This window comes from Oryctolagus cuniculus, chromosome 2 (genome assembly GCF_051225735.1).
Source record: "Oryctolagus cuniculus isolate XC-2025 breed Fujian yellow rabbit chromosome 2, ASM5122573v1, whole genome shotgun sequence".
Taxonomy (NCBI): Eukaryota; Metazoa; Chordata; class Mammalia; order Lagomorpha; family Leporidae; genus Oryctolagus; species Oryctolagus cuniculus.
The window spans coordinates 135,161,042-135,178,916 of NC_142868.1; the positions used below are offsets into that span (position 1 = coordinate 135,161,042).

Here is a 17,875-nt window from a genome sequence, read left to right on the forward strand (position 1 = left end):
ACACTCTCAGCTGGGGCGGGGGGGGTGCATTCTGGAGGAAGGAGGAGGCATCAGGATGAGGACATGAGGTTCCAGATGGGTCCTGTTACCCTGAGCAGGGGCAGCCACATGGGTGGGAACCTGCACCATCTTCCCTCCTCGTGCGCCATCTGTGAATCTACTCAGGGCCTCCTTTTTGACACCAGATCACTCCCCATGGACTGGCCATGGGCGGGAGCCCCTACTTCTTCCATTTAGTGTTTCTGTTTCTTTTCCTGTTCTATCCCTAAAATTCTCTTCTTGGGGACGGAAACGCCAACATGCATCCCCTCTCCCCGAAGTCTCCTGCAGGAGCTTCCTGAACACAACACAGCCTCCTGACAGCTGATAACAGCAGCCACGCCAAGGGCCTCCCAGCTGGCCCTGTCCGCGAGCAGGACGGGAGGCACGAGGGCTTATCTGTGAAGGCAGGGGTGCAGGGCAGTGTGGCAGGACAGGGGCAGCCTGGCTGTGCCTGCTCCGTGTGGAGGCATAAAGGCCCAGGAAGCCCAGGACATGGGCTCATTTATCGTAGAAGTCCACGTGGGCTCCAGACTTGAAGGTGTCTTTTTGCAGCAGGCTGAGCAGCTTCTGGGCTGACTCCTTGCAGTCCACAAGTTCCCCCCTTGCCTTCAGCTCCTGCAGCCTCTTTCGCAAGTCTGGGTCCACGGAGGTCTCCCGGGCCAACTGCTGCATGTCCGTGTCCAGTGGGCCTAGGGGACGAAACACGATGAGGGGACACAGCCAAGGCAGGGACAGAGGTCAGGGGTCCCTGCTGTGGGTGTGTGCATGTCGCAGGGGGAGGCTGAGTCAGGTCTGACCAGAGGTGATACCTGATCTTGGCTGAACTCTGTGGTTAGGGTCACAAGTCTCTATTTTGTCACTACCAACTTCCAGGTTCAAATTTCAAAGCCCAGTGAACAAGTTTGCCCAGATCACTGAGTCTAAAACCAAGTTTACCATCTCCTGGGTATCCAGCACCTCCCCCTGACCTGTCCCATTTCTAGTAACGAAGTTCTCAAAACCTGCACTACCCCCAGTCCTCTGTCCCCAGAGCCAACCAGGTATCAGGGAGGACCCTTCCACATCAACACACTCGGAAAACAGGCCCTTTGCACTGCTCTGGTTCTCTCCCTACTCCAACTCCTTCCGTAGCCTCTGCTGAATTCGCTTTGCTACCACATCACTGGGATGACAGGGTTCCTCTGCTCAGCAGCCAGCCCTGCAATGCTCCCAAGGTCTGGCCTGGTCCTCAAGGTCCCGCTTCTCAGCGCCCTTCTCTGCACCCAGCTGCCAGCACTCCATAACAAGCTTTCCTACCTTTATCTGCATTTATGGGGAATGCCTTCAACCTGCTAACATCTCAGCAGCCCTCCAGGTCTAATCCAGTTTAGCTACTTCCCACGAGGCCAGCCTTGTCATCCCTCCCAGAGGGAACTGCTCCTCCCTGAACTCTCACGTGTACTTCGAAGTCCTCAGACAGGAATCATAACACCCCAGGATTTGGAGTTAGTGGTCCTTGGGGGCAGAAAATCGTGGAATCTTGTAGAAGGAGCACCTTCCAGCCATGTGTGCAGCCCAAACAGAGGGCACCTGCTACCTTTCCAAACGGCCCATTCTACTTTTAGAACATTCTTCTCCAGACTACCCTGTGCTTTTGTCTAGGCCCCAGGGCCCTCCCCAAACATCAGCTCCCTCAGACTGCCCAGAGCAGCCTCCTGAGAGCCAACCCCGCCACGTGGCATTCTGGATTCTGCTCTTCTCCTGGTAGTAGTGGACAGCTAGTCATGGTTGTCTAAGCGAGTCCTGGCTGAGCTCACATGGGTGTCAAGCTGGATGCTGGTTGCAAGAATAACTGTGTGTGTGTGTGTTTGTGTGTTGTGAGGCAGAGGCACTGGGTCCTACAGAACATGATGTAGTGGACCCAGCACAGATCAAGAGCTAGGAAGCCAAGTGAGATCCGGGTCCTGCCACGTCTGGGCTCTGGGCTGGCCACTGCACCTGTCTGCCCTGGGATCCTGATGCCACTCCCAAGGGGGACGGAGCACGAGAGCTCCAAGTTGCTTAGGCATCCACCACTGCGCTGCTGTCACCTTCTACCTGCAGCAACCTTAAGCCTACAACAGAAGCCTCACCATCAAGGAAGGGGTCCTGGGGCATCGTGGTAAGGTGGTCAGCAAGCAGACCAGGTGTCATGAGACCCCTACCCTTTCACTGTGACGAGGACAGATCCCAGCACGCCCATAGTGTTCCAGCACGGTTCAGTCTGGGAGGTCAGCACTGAACAACGCCTGTCTGCTCTTTATTCAACCAACACTTACAGTGGACAGCCTCAGTGCAGCTCTGCCAGGGACTGGGGACGCACGGGTGAAGAGTGCATGCTCCCTGCTCCAAGGCTGCCAGGGGAGGGAGCAGACAAGTGTGCGTATGAAGACAACATAGTGTGGTAAGTCCTAGCCAACCACAAGAAGTGCTAACAGGGAGACAGGACACATGTCATCTCATTCAGTCCTCCAAACTGGCCTGGGAGGCGGCCACATCTTCCCCACTCCACAGGCCCAGGATTCAAAGCCCAGTCCTCTCCTGACCCCTGTCCAGCATCTGACTCCCCCGTGTTTCTGCTCCAGCTCAGGTGGCTCCCTACGCTCTCTCCACAACCTTCACTCCCATCCCTGCCAACTTCCAAGGAGTCTGTTTTCCTCCTAAGACGAGACGAGTCCTGATTCTGGGACAATGTACTTTGGAGGGACAGAGGCGGCCTCCAGGGCAGCTGTGAGGGGCACCAGCTAGTTCTGGGGGTGGGGCAGGAATGGAGGGACTCGCCACCTACCTGGGGCATAGCTCAGCACCCTGACACTGGGCTCCTCTACAGCCAGCACCTGGAACATCATGTCCCGGGCAGCCTTCCCTGCACAGTACAGCGCCCAGCCCTTAAAGGGCTGCAGGGCACACAGCGACGAGATGTTCACCACAGTCCTGCTGAGGCCAGGACTGGCAGGAAACGCCTTCAGGATGCAGGAGGTCAGGCAGAGCATGGAGGTCAAGTTCAGGGCCCAGTAGCTGTTCACTTCAGCTGGGTCACTCAGGTTCACGAAGTTTTTGGACACATCTCCAAGAGTGCCTGAAAAAAGCAGATCTTAGGAATAACCCAGGCAGGTGGGGCTTGTTGTTCGTTCAGTTTGTCCCAAATTTCTTCAGAGGGAAGAAGAATCTGCCCAGCACTTCTGAAGACGTTCCCTCTCTCCTCTTTCTCAGCTCTGTGGACAGACATACGTGGAGAACCCACCCACCCCAAGTTGCAGGCTGGGAGCCACCCTGTCTCCTCTGGGGGCCTGTGGAGAACCTTGGGATTCACCCCGGCCGGAGGCAGGCCTCCGCCAGGGGGCGCTGTGCAGGAGCTCCGGAAGGTTCCACAGGGGGCTTTGGGAAAACCGCTGGCTGAACCGTCCGGGCAGGGGTCGCCCCGACGGCACCGGGCCTTCCCTCCGAAGCCCTCGCCTCTCTTGTGACTGCGGCGGGAATACGTAGGATCCGATCATCCAGGCGGGCCCGCCCCCCGCGCGTCTTACCCGCGTTGTTGATGAGCAGCAGCCGCTGCAGCCCCTCGGGCCTGGGAAGCTCGCGGAGGGCGCCGAGCAGCTGCTGCAGGCCGGCCTCGGCGCCCAGGTCAGCAGGCACCCGCATTATGCGCAGGCCGGGCTGCCCGGCGCTCAGCTCGACCTCCAGCTGCCGCAGCGCTTCGTCGTTGCGGGCGTTTAGGACTAGCAAGGAGCCCGGCGCCAGCAGCCGAGCCAGCAGCGGGGCCAGCGCCCGGCCGAAGCCGCGGGAGGCCCCGGTCAGCACGCACACGGCGCGCCCCAGGCCGCCGCCACCCTCCATGCCACCGAGCTGTGCTCGTCTCCGGGACTCTCGACCCACAGAGGCAGCAGGCGGCCGCGGTGGGCGGAGCCGCGGGGGGCAGGGGGCGGTGCCCGGGGCCGGTTCCCCTGGCCGCTAGTGGTGGAAGCGCGGGCGCGCCACGACCCCAGTCAACGCGAGAGGCCGAGAGGTGCGGGCAACCTTAGCCGGGTTCCTGGCGCTGCGGAGTTCGTAGCCCGTCGCGTGCGCATGCGCAGTCGCCGCCGGACCACGCGCTCCGAGTTCCACTCAACTCCGCGCCCGGCTGGTCTCCTTCAGGGCCCGCGGCGGCGCGCGGCGCAGAGCATCCTGGGTACTGCCCGCGAGGGCCCGGGTGAAGCCAACGCACATCCGGGGCCTGCGGCCCCTGCTGGGCCTCGGGGGCCAGGGTTCCCTACGCTCTGATTTGCAGAAGCTTCGTCTGGCAGGACCACTCCCCGCTCCGGCCTCGCAGACTGCGGGGATTCGGCACCCTGGCGGAGTAGTGGTCACTTTAGGCGTCGGAGGACAAGCTGGGGGAAGCGGAGTCCCCTCCACCCATTCCCGTGACATGTATGAGATTCCTGCCATGTGCCAGGCTCTGAAGAAGCAGTCGGGAAGGACGAGAGGATGGGTGACATCCGGCCTCGCCGCCTCTGAAGCTCGCGGGGAGCGGCCGTGCATGGTGCGCTGACCCGCGGAGGGAGCCGGGCGGCGTGGGTCCCACCCTCGCCTGCTGGCGCGTCTTGCAGGTGGTAGTCCAGGGGAAACGCAGCAGCTGGAATCCTTTAACCCGCTCAGCGTCTCCACCGTGGTCCACAGCCCCGAGTTTAGGAGTGTTGAAAAACTCCAGGTGATTTTCACGTGCTGACACGTTTGCGAGTCACTGCAGTAGCAACTGACAGTAACATTTTCTGTAAAGATACAAACACCTGAAAGGTGAGAAACGTGTGGAAAAGCCCAAATCTGATACAGGGTATTAGTGGAGGAATTGGTACGATTTGAATACAGTTAGTTGTTGGCATTGCATTTTTCCTGATTTTAACCAGCAAACTGTTACATAAAAGAAGTCTTTGTTTTTGAAGGTACAGGGATGTATTTAGAAGTAAAGGGGCATTTCATCTGCAACTCACTCTCAAATGTTTTAGGATGAAATCAAGTGGATAAAAAAAGAATTGTAATATGTTAACATTTAGGAAATCTGGATTAAAGGTGTACAGGAGTTCTTTGTACTGTTTTAGCTTAAAAAAAAAATTAAAACTCTAAGGTGGACGTTTAGTCTAGCAGTTAAAACTGTGCTTAGGATGGCTCCTTCTCCTAACTCCAGCTTCCTCCTAATTGCAGACCCTGGGAGGCAGCAAGCAGGTCAAGGCTCCAGTCATTGAGTTCCTGCCACTCCTGTGGGAGATCTGGACTTAGTTCTTGGCTTTGGGCTTAGACCCTGGCCCAGTCCATTGCTGCCCTTTGGGCAGTGAGTGGGTGAATGGGAGTGCTCTCTCTCACTTTCTGCCTTTTCTTCCACTCCCACCTCTCAAGCAAATAAGTGATTTAAAAATAAAGTCTGAAATTATTTCTAAACAAAAGCAAAAAAATGAACCATACTCAGAATTAAATAATAAAAAGACAAAACAATTAAGAAGTAGGCAAAGGGGTCAGTTCTGTAGTGTAGTGGGCTAGGCCCCTGCCTGCGGCGCTGTTATCCTAAATGGGTGCAGGTTTGTGTCCCAGCTGCTCCTCTTCCAATATGGCTCTCTGTTTTGGCCTAGGGAAGCAGTAGAAGATGGCCCAAGTGCTTGGGCTCTTGTTCCTGTGTGGGAGAGCTGGAGGAGGCTCCTGGCTCCTGGCTTCAGATCCATTCAGCTCTGGCTGTTGTGGCCATTTGGGGAGTGACCCCACAGATGGAAGACCTTTCTCTCTCTGTGACCCTGTCTCTCAAATAAATAAATCTTTTTTTAAAAAGTGGGCAAAATAAATAGGAATTTCTCCCAAGAGGATACACAAATAATTAATGAACACTGAAAATATGTTGATCATCATCCGCTGTCAGCGAAGTGCCAATCCGAACCACAGTGAGGGGCAGGTTTTGGCACAGTGGATAAGATTTGCTTGGGACACCTGCATTTCATACAAGAGGGCCTGGGTTCAGGTCCCAGCTCAACTTCTGATTCCAATTTCCTACTAGCATGCATTGTGGGAAGCAGAAATAATGTCTCAAGTACTTGGGTCCCTGCCACTAGTGTGGGAGACACAGATTGAGCTCCTAGCTTTTTTTTTTTTAAGATTATTTATTTGAATGTCAGAGTTACACAGGGAGATGGAGAGGCAGAGAGAGAGAGAGAGAGAGAGCGAGAGCACGTGAGAGAGAGATGTCTTCTATCCTGTGTATCACTTCCCAGTTGGCTGCAATGGCCAGAGCTGCAGCGATCCAAAGCCAGCAGTCAGGAGCTTCTTCCAGGTCTCCCATGTGGGTTCAGGGGCCCAAGGACTTGGGCCATCTTCCACTACTTTCCCAGGCCACAGCAGAGAGCTGGATTGGAAGTGGAGCAGCTGGGACTCAAACCAGCGCCCATATGGGACGCCAGCACTGCAGGTGGCTGCTTTACCTGCTATGCCACAGCGCCATCCCTGAACTCCTAGCTTTTGATTTTGGCCTGACCCATCCCTGCTGTTGTGGGCATTTGGGAATGAACCAGTGGATGGAAGATGTCTCCCCTCCCCTCTGCTTTCTCCCTCCCTCCCTCTCTCCCTCCTCCCCCCTCTCCCTCTCTCCTGCTGTATGTCTCTGCCTTTTGAATTAAATAAATAAATAAAAATAAACCAAAACAAAATACCATTTCACAACCATTAGGATGGCTAGAAACTTAAAAAAAAAAAACAAATAATAATAAGTGTTAGTGAGGATGAAGATGTGAGGAAATTGGCACTCATACGCTGCTGGTAGGAATGTAAAATGGTGCAGCCACATAGGAAAAGAGTAACAGTTTGTCAAAAGCTGAAACAAGTTACTGTTTGGCCCAAAATCCCACTCTTGGGTGTATACTTAATGTAGCAAAAATGTATGTTCACACAAAATGAGAATGCTTCTGTTCACAATGAATACTTGGATTGGCGTTATAATAGGAAGCAGTGAAAGCAAATAGAACATTCATCAGCTGATGAATGGATCAACTGTGCTGTATCCGTGGAAGACTACTCAGCACTGAAAGAAAATGAATTACTGACACAAGCTACAAAGCAGGTGGTTCTTGTGAATATTATGCTAAAAGAAAAGAGCCAAAAGATCACATGTTACATGATCCCATTTATGTGAGATGTTCAGAATAGGCAAATCTATGGAAACAAAAAATATGTTAGTGTTACTTGGGGCTAGAATTGGGGAGTGACTGTTCATGAGTATTGAGTTTCTTTTGGAACTGATGAAAAAGCCATCTTCCTTGTATTGGTGGTTGTACAATTCTGTGAATATATTAAAAACATGGAGTTATATAATTTAGTTTTAAATATTTTGATATTTAACTTTAAAATTTATTAATATATAGAAAACAGATTGCATAGATATGAGTCCAAGAATATAGTGGTCCCTCTATTCTTTTCTTTTGATTTTTTGCAATAACAATCTTAATTTTCTTTATAATCACAGGCTCAGTGCTCCTGTAAACAAAGCTCTACAGATAGAAGGTGGAAAGACCACTGTTTCACTTTGGAATAGACAACAGTTAAAGACAACAACCAAATCACAAGATGACGGCTTCATATACATGAAGGTTATTTTTTTTACTCTATATATTAGCTACTATAAACCAGAGAAAACATGTGGTATTTGTCTTATTGGATCTGGCTCACTTCACTAAGCATAATGGTCTTCAGCTGCACCCATTTTGTTGCAAAAGACAGAATTTTATTCTTTTTTATGGCTGAGTAGTATTCCAATTGTATATGTACCCCAGTTTATTCAGAAATCAGTTGGTGGACATCTGGGTTGATTCCATTTCTTACCTATTGTCAGTGGAGCTGCTATAAACATGGGGATATGGATAACTCTTCATATGCTGATTTCATTTCCTTTGGACGTATTTTCAGGAGTGGGATGGTAGAGTCATATGGTAGATCAATTTTCAGATTTTTGAGGAATTGCCATACTATGTTCCATAATGGTTGTATTAGTTTACATTCCCAACAGCAGTTTATTAGGGTACATTTTCTCCACATCCTTGCCAGAATTTATTACTTTTGATTTTTGGATGAGAGTCATTCTAACTGGGGCGAGGTTAAACCTCATTGTGGTTTTTATTTGCATTTTTCTGGTGACTAATGATCTTGAACATTTTTTCATGTGTCTGTTGGTCATTTTATATCATTCTTTGAAAAATGTTTGTTCATGTCCTTAGCTCTTTTTTTTAAACTGGATTGTTTGTTTCATTGTTGTTGAGTTTCTTGAGCTCCTTATATAACCTGGATATTAATCCTTTATCAGATGCGTAGTTTGCAAATATTTTCTTCCATTCTATTGATTGCCTCTTCACTTTGTTGAGTGTTTCCTTTGATGTGCAGAAGCTTCTTAGCTTGATGTAATCCTATTTGTCTATTTTTGCTTTAATTGCTGTGTTTCTGGGGTCTTATATAAGAAGACTTTGCCTATGTCAACGTCTGCATTATTTCCCCCTTTTTTCCTCTATAATTTGATGGTTTCAGGTCTCAGGTTTAGATCTTTGATCCATGCAAGTTGACTTTTTTATAGAGTGTGAGGTAAGAGTCTATTTATACTTCTGCATACTTCCCAACACCACTTGTTGAAGAGACTGTCTTTTCTCCAGGGCGTGATTTTAGCTCATTTGGGAAAGACTAGTTGGTTGTATATTCATGAATTAATTTCTGGAGTTTCTAATCTGTTACATTGGTCCGCATATCTATTTTTGTGCCAATACCAGGTTGTTTTGCTTATAACTGTCCTGTAGAATGTCTTCAAATCTGGGACTGCCTCTGGCTTTGTTTTTATTACTTAAGATTGATTTAACTCTTCAGGGTATCTTGTGTTTCCATATGAATTTTTTGGATCATTTTTTATAGATCTAAGAAGAAATTCCTTGGCATTTGGATTGGGGTTGCATTGAATCTATAAATTCCTTTGGATAGTATGGACATTTTGATATTAATTCTTGCAATCCATGAACATTAAGGATTTTTTCCAATATTTTGTGTCTTACATTTCTTTCTTAATATTTTGTAATTTTCATTGTGGAAATCTGTCACATCTTTGGTTAAATTTATTCCAAGGTATTTAATTTTTTTGGATAGCTATTATGAATGGGACTTATCTTACAAATTCCTTCTCAGCCGTTCACTATATTCAAATGGTATTGTTTGTGTATTCAAATGGTATTGATTTGGGGCCAGCGCTGTGGTGTAGCAGGTAAAGCCACCACCTGCAGTGCTGGCATACCATATGAGTGCCAGTTTGAGTCCTAGCTGCTCCAGTTCTGATCCAGCTCTCTGCTATGGCCTGGGAAAGCAGTGAAAGATAGCCCAACTTACAGGGTCCCTGCATCTGCATGGGAGACCTGGAAGAAGCTCCTGGCTCCTGGCTCCTGGCTTCAGATTGGCATAGCTTTGGCCATTGCGGCAATTGGGAAGTGAACCAGCAGATGGAAGACCTCTCTCTCTCTCTCTCTCTCTCTCTCTCTGCCTCTCCTTCTCTCTTTGTGTAAGTTTGACTTTCAAATAAATAAATAAATCTGTAAAAAAAAACACAAATGCTACTGATTTTTGTGTGTTGATTTTATATCCTGCAACTTTACCAAATTCTCTTATAAGTTCCAATAGTCTCTTCATAGAGTCTTTTGGTTCCCATAAATAAAGGATCATGTCATCTGTGAACAGGGATTATTTGATTTCCTCCTTTCCAATTTATATCTCTTTGAATTCTTTTTCTTGCCCAGTGACTCTGGCTAGTACTTTTAGAAATATATTCAATAGTAATGATGAGAGTGGGCATCCTTGTCTGGTTCCAGATTTTAGTGGAAATGCTATCAGCTTTTCCCTATTCAACATAATGCTGACTGAGTTTGTCATTTATTGCCTTGATTGTGTTGAGGTTTGTTCCTTCTATATCCGATTTGCTTAAAGATTTTTTTATCATGAAAATTTTGTATTTTATCAGATGCTTTCTCTGAATTAAGGTGATGCTGGCCTCATCAAAGAAGTTTGGGAGGATTTCTTCCCTTTCAATTATTGTGAATTGTTTGGAAAGAGTTAGGATGAGTCATTCTTTAAAAGTTTAGTAGAATTAAGCAACAAAACCATTTGGTTCTGGGATTTTCTTTTTTGGGAGGGTCTTTATTACTGATTCAGTCTCCATCTTGATTATTGGTCAATTTAGGTTTTTATGTCTTTGTACCCTAATTTTGGTCATATGTATGTGTCCATAAATCTATCCATTTCTTCTAGATTTAGGAATTTGTTGGCATATAACTATTTGTAATAATTCCTGATGATTGTTTTCTTATTTCTGTGACTTCAGTTTACAGCATATCCTTTTTCATCTCTGATATTATTAATTTGGTATTGTTCCACCCATTTTTTTGTTAGTTGGGCCAATTTTTTTATTTTTTAAAAGAAAGTTCATTTAGTGGTAATATACATTTTGTAATAAAATTGTAGTGAAGTACTGACATTTGATAGTTTAAACAAAGTATCATTCATGTAAAAATCATATTATAGCATGTAAAATTTAATTAGAAAAATTCATAGATCACAAAAGTGCGTATAGTTTATTGATAGTTTGAGAGCATTATCATAAATTTACTTAAGATACAGAATAGAATTCAGTTAGGCTTGGCCGGCGCCGCGGCTCACTAGGCTAATCCTACACCTAGCAGCGCCGGCACACCGGGTTCTACTCCCAGTCAGGGCGCCGGATTCTGTCCCGGTTGCCCTCTTCCAGGCCAGCTCTCTGCTGTGGCCCAGGAGTGCAGTGGAGGATGGCCCAAGTGCTTGGGCCCTGCACCTGCATGGGAGACCAGGAGAAGCACCTGGCTCCTGCCATCGGATCGGCGCAGCGCGCCGGCCGCGGCAGCCATTGGAGGGTGAACCAACGGCAAAAGGAAGACCTTTCTCTCTCTCTCTCTCTCTCTCTCACTGTCCACTCTGCCTGTCAAAAAAAAAAAAAAAAAAGAATTCAGGTAGGCTTGACATTTAGAACTATAAATTATACACTGGATCCACTGGCATTTTTGTTAATAAAGTACATTGTAAATATTTGATTCAGACTACCAATACATTGCTGTTTTATCATATAACAAAGGTCTACTGGTTTTACAGTATGTCTAATAATAAATTATTTCACCAACAATTAAAGTGACAAAGATCTAGTTGAAAACACCACTGACAAATACCTTTAACAGGATAATTAAAATAAAAACACTAATAGCTTTTATTTCCATTCTCATGAGTACATACAAGATAAATGCATATTTTACAGTTAAAATTTGTAGAAAAGTCAAGCCCTGAAGAATTTTTCCCCAAGAGAAAGGTTCTGATGTTAGAACTTTGTTGAGAGCGAGAGAGAGAGGAAAGATTTTACTTAAAATGTTGAACCCCTGCACCATTTATATTATAAATGAAATTTAACCTTCTATAGTTAACATTATTTTGCCATTCGAGAGTCAAATTTATAAGACTTACACAGTGTTACAGCTGGAATGCCATTGGAAGACAGTGGTTTATAAATGGAAGGACTTCAGTGAATTCAGCAGAAAGTACTTTGTACTACATAACCTTGTGCAGTCAGGTGAGTTTACTGAGAATGTGCTTAGTGGTACCGTGAATAAAACACATTGAGTATTCTAAGTGATCTTCATTTCATCAAGACTTTACTTCATATATTTCACCATAGAAAATATCCTTCAAAGCAGAGTCATTTGAATCTTAGCTTCAATAGCCCACCATTGTTGTAAAAAATTCATACTAGTCATATCATAAATTTAATAAATAACTCTGCATAAGCCATTGGGAACTTATGTATTTCATCACACTCTGCACATCTGTATACAGGCCTACGGTGGTGCTGTGCACAGCATACAATGAAGCAGGCAAGGAGTGAACGTTAGCAGCTTTACTCTCAACTTGTTCTAAGTGGATGCACTGGAAAGTAATAGATAGCCTCATAAAGTTAATGATGATAGACTCTACCATAGGTGAACACTACATAATTTTCATAAATATAGGCTGTGTTACTAGAAATCTCATGAAGAAAAACTTAAATTTTTTGTACAAAAAGTGCACAAGTTTTCCAAGGTGTAAAAACATCTAAATCTGGGTGCTTTTCTTCTTTTAAATTTTTTTTTTGACAGGCAGAGTGGACAGTGAGAGAGAGAGACAGAGAGAAAGGTCTTCCTTTGCCGTTGGTTCACCCTCCAAAGGCCGCCGCGGCCAGCGCGCTGCGGCCGGCGCACCACGCTGATCCGATGGCAGGAGCCAGGTGCTTCTCCTGGTCTCCCATGGGGTGCAGGGCCCAAGCACTTGGGCCATCCTCCACTGCACTCCCGGGCCACGGCAGAGAGCTGACCTGGAAGAGGGGCAAGCGGGACAGAATCCGGCGCCCCGACCGGGACTAGAACCCGGTGTGCTGGCACTGCAAGGCAGAGGATTAGCCTAGTGAGCCGCAGCGCCGGCCCAGGTGCTTTTCTTAATCCAAAAAATCCATACCACTAGACTACATTAAGAGGAGGGCCAATGATTTATCAGTTTTGTTTATTTTTCTTTTTATTAAAAACTACCTCTTTGAGGAGTCCAAGGTGGTAGAATAGGGAAGGGTGTACTGCTTTAGGCTAGGGGTATATAGTTAAAAAAAAAAAAGTGTAGGAAGTATATTCTCAGGGGGAGAGTTAGGCAGAAAACCACAGTGGAAATGCTATGGAAGGAAGAGGAATGTTATGGATCAGTGTGGAAGGTGCAGACTCACAACATGAACATGGACACAAGTGACCCCAGCAGTGAAGAGCTGGAGAAAGTGCCAGCTTTGGAAACTGAAGTGAGATCAGACTGCAGCAACCCAATCCACTGGTGATATAGCCAGAGGGAGAGTGTGGTGTGAATCTGGCCTAGATCCCTAAGTGGAAGAGGGTAGTTGCTGACCCAGTAAAAGAGGGGGCATGTTTCTCTCATCCCATCCCTCCCACAATGGTGCTGGCAACCAGCTGAGAGAGGGCAGGCACCATTTTGAACATAAGCTGTAGCTGCAGAAGCTCTTGTATGTGCATTCAGCAACTTGCTGATACAAGATGCCATCTTCTCAACAGTACCATTGGCAGCAGCTCAGATGTGTGCACCTGGCAACTGGTGGGGAAAAGGCAACATTTGGCCAGTGGCTCTTGTACAAAAGTGTGATTGAGAGATTCCAGCAGAGGGAAAAATCCACGTTTCCCATTGGCTCTGAGTCTGGCTGGGAAGATTGACAGGGTACTGGGTACCCATGTAAGACTGTGAGGTACCCCCAGCCTCTCAACATGTCATGGGCTCCAAGGCTCAAACCACCTAGGGGGAGCACCCACAGGCAGCTGGCTCTGGGAACCTATCTGTCTCTCTCTCTGGGTGGGACAGGCTAGCAGGGTAGAATGGATCCTCTGCACTGTGGGTGCCTTGTGTGCTGAGACTGGGAACTCTGACTGCACAAGAGGGTGCAGGATGTAGTCAAGTCTCTGGGCAATCAATGTGAGCTGTTCCGCATGCTGCTCAGAGCTCCCTGATTCCCTGGGATAGGTCATTGCAATGGGATCTGTGCTTACACTGACTACACAAATCCTTTGTGCGGTTCATAAGGCAGTGCAGATGAGTATTTCACTGTGGGCTAACACCTGGGGATTAATCACCATGGAAAAGAGGAGGAGGTGCTAACAGAGGTTATCATACCCTCTTTTCTGCTAAAAAGAGGAGATCTACCATGTCCAACTTGGGTGTCACCCAGGACACTTGCCCTGTACTGAAGCACTGACTTGAGCTCCCTAGCCACACCCAGCACATACCTCTGGCTATTCACTGAAAGAGCAGACACCCCCACTAAGCCACAGAGGCATAGCTCAAAGATAAAAGACATCGGAAGAAAAAAACAACACGTATTTCTACAAATGCCTAAAAATAAATACAGAAATTCAAGAAATGAGAATAAGGCAGACAACGTGATTTCCCCCACCCCCCACCAAAGGAACACAACACTTCAGTTTTAGAATGTGAAGATGAAGAACTTGATGAAATGCCTGAAACAGAATTCAAAAGATTAATCACAGGATTACTCAGAATCAATGATAAGCAAATTCATGAATTAAAGACATCCACACATATTAATGAAAAATTCTCCCATGATATTGTCATTTTGAAGAGAAATTAAAATGAAATATTAGAAATATTAGAAATGAAGAATTCAATATGTCATAAAAATAAAGTGGAAAGCGTTAACAACATATTTGGTGAAGTAGAAGAAAGAGTATCCAAGCTAAAAGACAGATTGTTGGAAAACTTAGACTTGGTGAGGTGGAAGAAAGAATATCCAAGTTAAAAGATCATTAGAAAATTTTCAATCAGAGTTGGAGATTTTTGGGATACTGTCAATTGACCCAGCATACGGGTCTTAGGAGTTCTTGAAGGTGTGGAAAGAAAGAATGGATTAGAAGGTCTATTCAGTAAAATAATTACAGAAAATTTCCCTAATTTGGAGAAACAAAGGGATGTCCAAGTACATGAGGCACATAGAACTCCTTATAGACATGACCAGAAAAGATCTTCACTGACACATTGTGGTCAAACTTTCCACATTTTAGAAAAGATTCTAAAATGTACACTAGAGAAACAGCTGATTACTTTCAGAGAATCTCCAATTAGACTCTCTCATCAGAAACCGTATAGGCTAGGAGAAAATGGCAAGACATAGTCCAAGTCTTGAGAGAAAAAAAAACTGTCAATCCAGAATACTATACCCTGCAAAGCTCTTATTTACTATAATATATTGGAGTGAAATGGACATTTTGGTATTCAATGAGTCTTTATAGCCCTTGTCTCTTCTGCTGAGGAACAGTTTTTTTTCCTTCATACTATTTGTTGAACTCTTTTACTGTGTAGGGTTAGCTATATGATCACTAAATAAACAAAGTAGATTTTTTTGTAAAAATTAAGAGTGGGAATGTGAGAGGGAGAAAGAGGAAGAATTGGAGCATGGTCAGCAGGGAGGGTGGGGGTATCACTATGTTCCTATATCTGTATATATGAAATACATGAAACTCGGATAACTTAAATAAAAGTTTAGGGGCCGGTGCCGTGGTGCAGTGGGTTAACACCCTGGCCTAAAGCACTGGCATCCCATATGGCCTCTGGTTCTAGTTCCGGCTGCTTCTCTTCTGATTTAGCTCTCTGCTATGGCCTGGGAAAGCAGTAGAAGATGGCCCAAGTCCTTGGGCCCCTGTACCCACATGGGAGACCCAGAAGAAGCTCCTGGCTCCTGGCTTTGGATCGGCACAGCTCCGGCAGTTGCAGCCAATTGGGGAGTGAACCAGAGGATGGAAGACTTCTCTCTGCTTCTCCTCTCTCTGTGTAACTCTGACTTTCAAATAAATAAATAAATCTTTAAAAAATAAAATTTTAAAATATAACAAAAGCTCTCATTTATGAATGAAGGCAAAATAAATACCTTAGAAACAAAAATTTGTCACCACTCCTCCAGCCTTTTAAAAGATGCTTAAGGATGTGCTGTACACAGAAGCACAGAAAGATAGTCATTGTTATGGAAAAGGGTGAAGGCAGAAAATCTCCCAATAAAAGTAAATGTAAATCCAAAGAAAACAATAGGAATATTTATGGAAAAATGGCAGGACCAAGTTATTACCTAGCAGTAGTAACCTTGAATGTAAATGGCCTAAACTCTCCAATTAAAAGATACAGGCTGGCCAAAAAGATTAAAAAACAAGACCTATCTATTTGCTGCCTACAAGAAACACACCTCACTGAAAAAAGATACACACAGACTGAAAGTAAAAGGATATTCCAGGCTAATGGAAAACATAAATGAAGTGTAGTCATCCTAATTCCAGACAAAATAGACTTTAACTTAAAAATTGTTAAAAAGAGACAAGGGCACTATGTAATGATTAAGGGATCAATTCAACAGGAAGATGTAACTATAATAAATGTATGTGCACCCAATTCCAGGGCTATTTAAGATAAATGTTAATAGAAATAAAGGAAGATATAGACTCTGATACCATAGTAATGGGTACTTCAGCACCCCACTTTCATCAATGGACAGATCAACTGGACAGAAAATCAACAAAGAAATAATTGAGCTAATTTAAACTATGAACCAAATGGACCTAACTGGTATCTACAGGACATTTCATCCCACAGTTGCAGAATACACATACTTTTCATCAGTGCATGAAAATTTTCTATAGGATAGACTATATGCTAGGCCCTATAGCAAGTCTTAGCAAATTCAAAAAAATTGGAATCGCACCATGTGTCTTTTATAATCACAATGAAACGAAGCTGGAAATTAACAACTCAAGAATCTCTAGAACATATGCAAACACATGGATACTGAACAACATGCTCTTGAATGAAGAGTGAATCAAAGGCTGGTGCCGCGGCTCAATAGTCTAATCCTCCGCCTGCGGTGCCAGCACACTGGGTTCTAGTCCCAGTCGGGGCGCTGGATTCTGTCCTGGTTGCCCCTCTTCCAGTCCTCTCTGCTCTGGCCCAGGAGTGCAGTGGAGAATGGCCCAAGTCCTTGGGCCCTGCACCTGTATGGGAGACCAGGAGGAAGCATCTGGCTCCTGGCTTTGGATCAGTGAGGTGTGCCCGCTGCAGTGCGCTGGCTGCAGCAGCCATTGGAGGGTGAACCAATGGTAAAGGAAGACCCTTCTCTCTGTCTCTCTCTCTCTCTCTCACTGTCTACTCTGCCTGTCAAAAAATAAAAATAAAAAAAGAGTGAATCATAGAAGAAATCAAGAGAAATTTAAAAATTTCTGGAAATGAATGAAGACAATAGTACAACATATCAAAGCTTATGGGATATAGCAAAAACAGTGTTAAGAAAGATGTTTATAGCAATTTGTACCTACAAGAAGAAATTGGAAAGGCACCAAATAAATGAGCTATCAGTGCATCTCAAGGACCTAGAACAACAACAGCAAACCAAACCCAAAATTAGCAGGAGGAAAGAAATAATTAAAACCATAGAAGAAGTAAAGTTGAAACAAAAAATACAAAAGATCAGTGAAATTAAGAGCTTGTTTTTTGGAAAAATAAACAAAATTGATAGACCAGTGGCCCAACTAACAAAAAAAGATGGGAAAGACCCAAATCAGTAGAATCAGAAATGCAAGAGGAAATGTAACAGATACCACAGAAATAAAAATATTCATCAGGAATTAATACAAAGAACTGTATGCCGACAAATAGGAAAATCTAGAAGAAATGGATAGATTCTTGGACACATCCTATCAAAATTGAGTCATGAAGACTTAGAAAACCTAAACAGACCAATAACCAAGATGGAGATTGAATAAGTAATAAAGACCCTCCCAACAGAAAAAGCCCAGGACCAGATGGCTTCACTGCTGAATTCTACTGGACATTTAAGGAACAACTAATTCCAATTCTTCTCAAGCTATTCAAAACAATTGAAGAAAAAGGAATCCTCCCAAACTCCTTCTCTGATGGTAGCATAACCTTAATTCCTAAACCAGAAAAATATACAAGGAAAGAGAACTATAGACCAGTATCCCTGATGAACATAGATGCAAAAGTCTTCAACAAAATACTAGCTAAAGATATCCAACAACACATCAAAAAGATCATTCACCCAGACCAAATGGGATTTATCCCTGGTATGCAGGGATGGTCCAACATTTGCATCAATAAATGTGATACATCACATTAACAAACTGAAGAACAGAAACATATGATTATTTCAATAGATGCAAATAAAGCATTTGAT

General features: G+C 45.2%; 1 protein-coding gene across 1 annotated transcript; it reads right to left on the reverse strand.

The window, feature by feature from the left end:
• Positions 1–540: 540 nt before the first annotated feature.
• Positions 541–3,897, reverse strand: SPR (sepiapterin reductase). The gene is given in 3 exon segments (NM_001329081.1): positions 541–731; positions 2,849–3,139; positions 3,588–3,897. Coding segments are annotated over 3 exon segments (792 nt in total).
• Between the last annotated feature and the right edge of the window lie 13,978 nt (positions 3,898–17,875).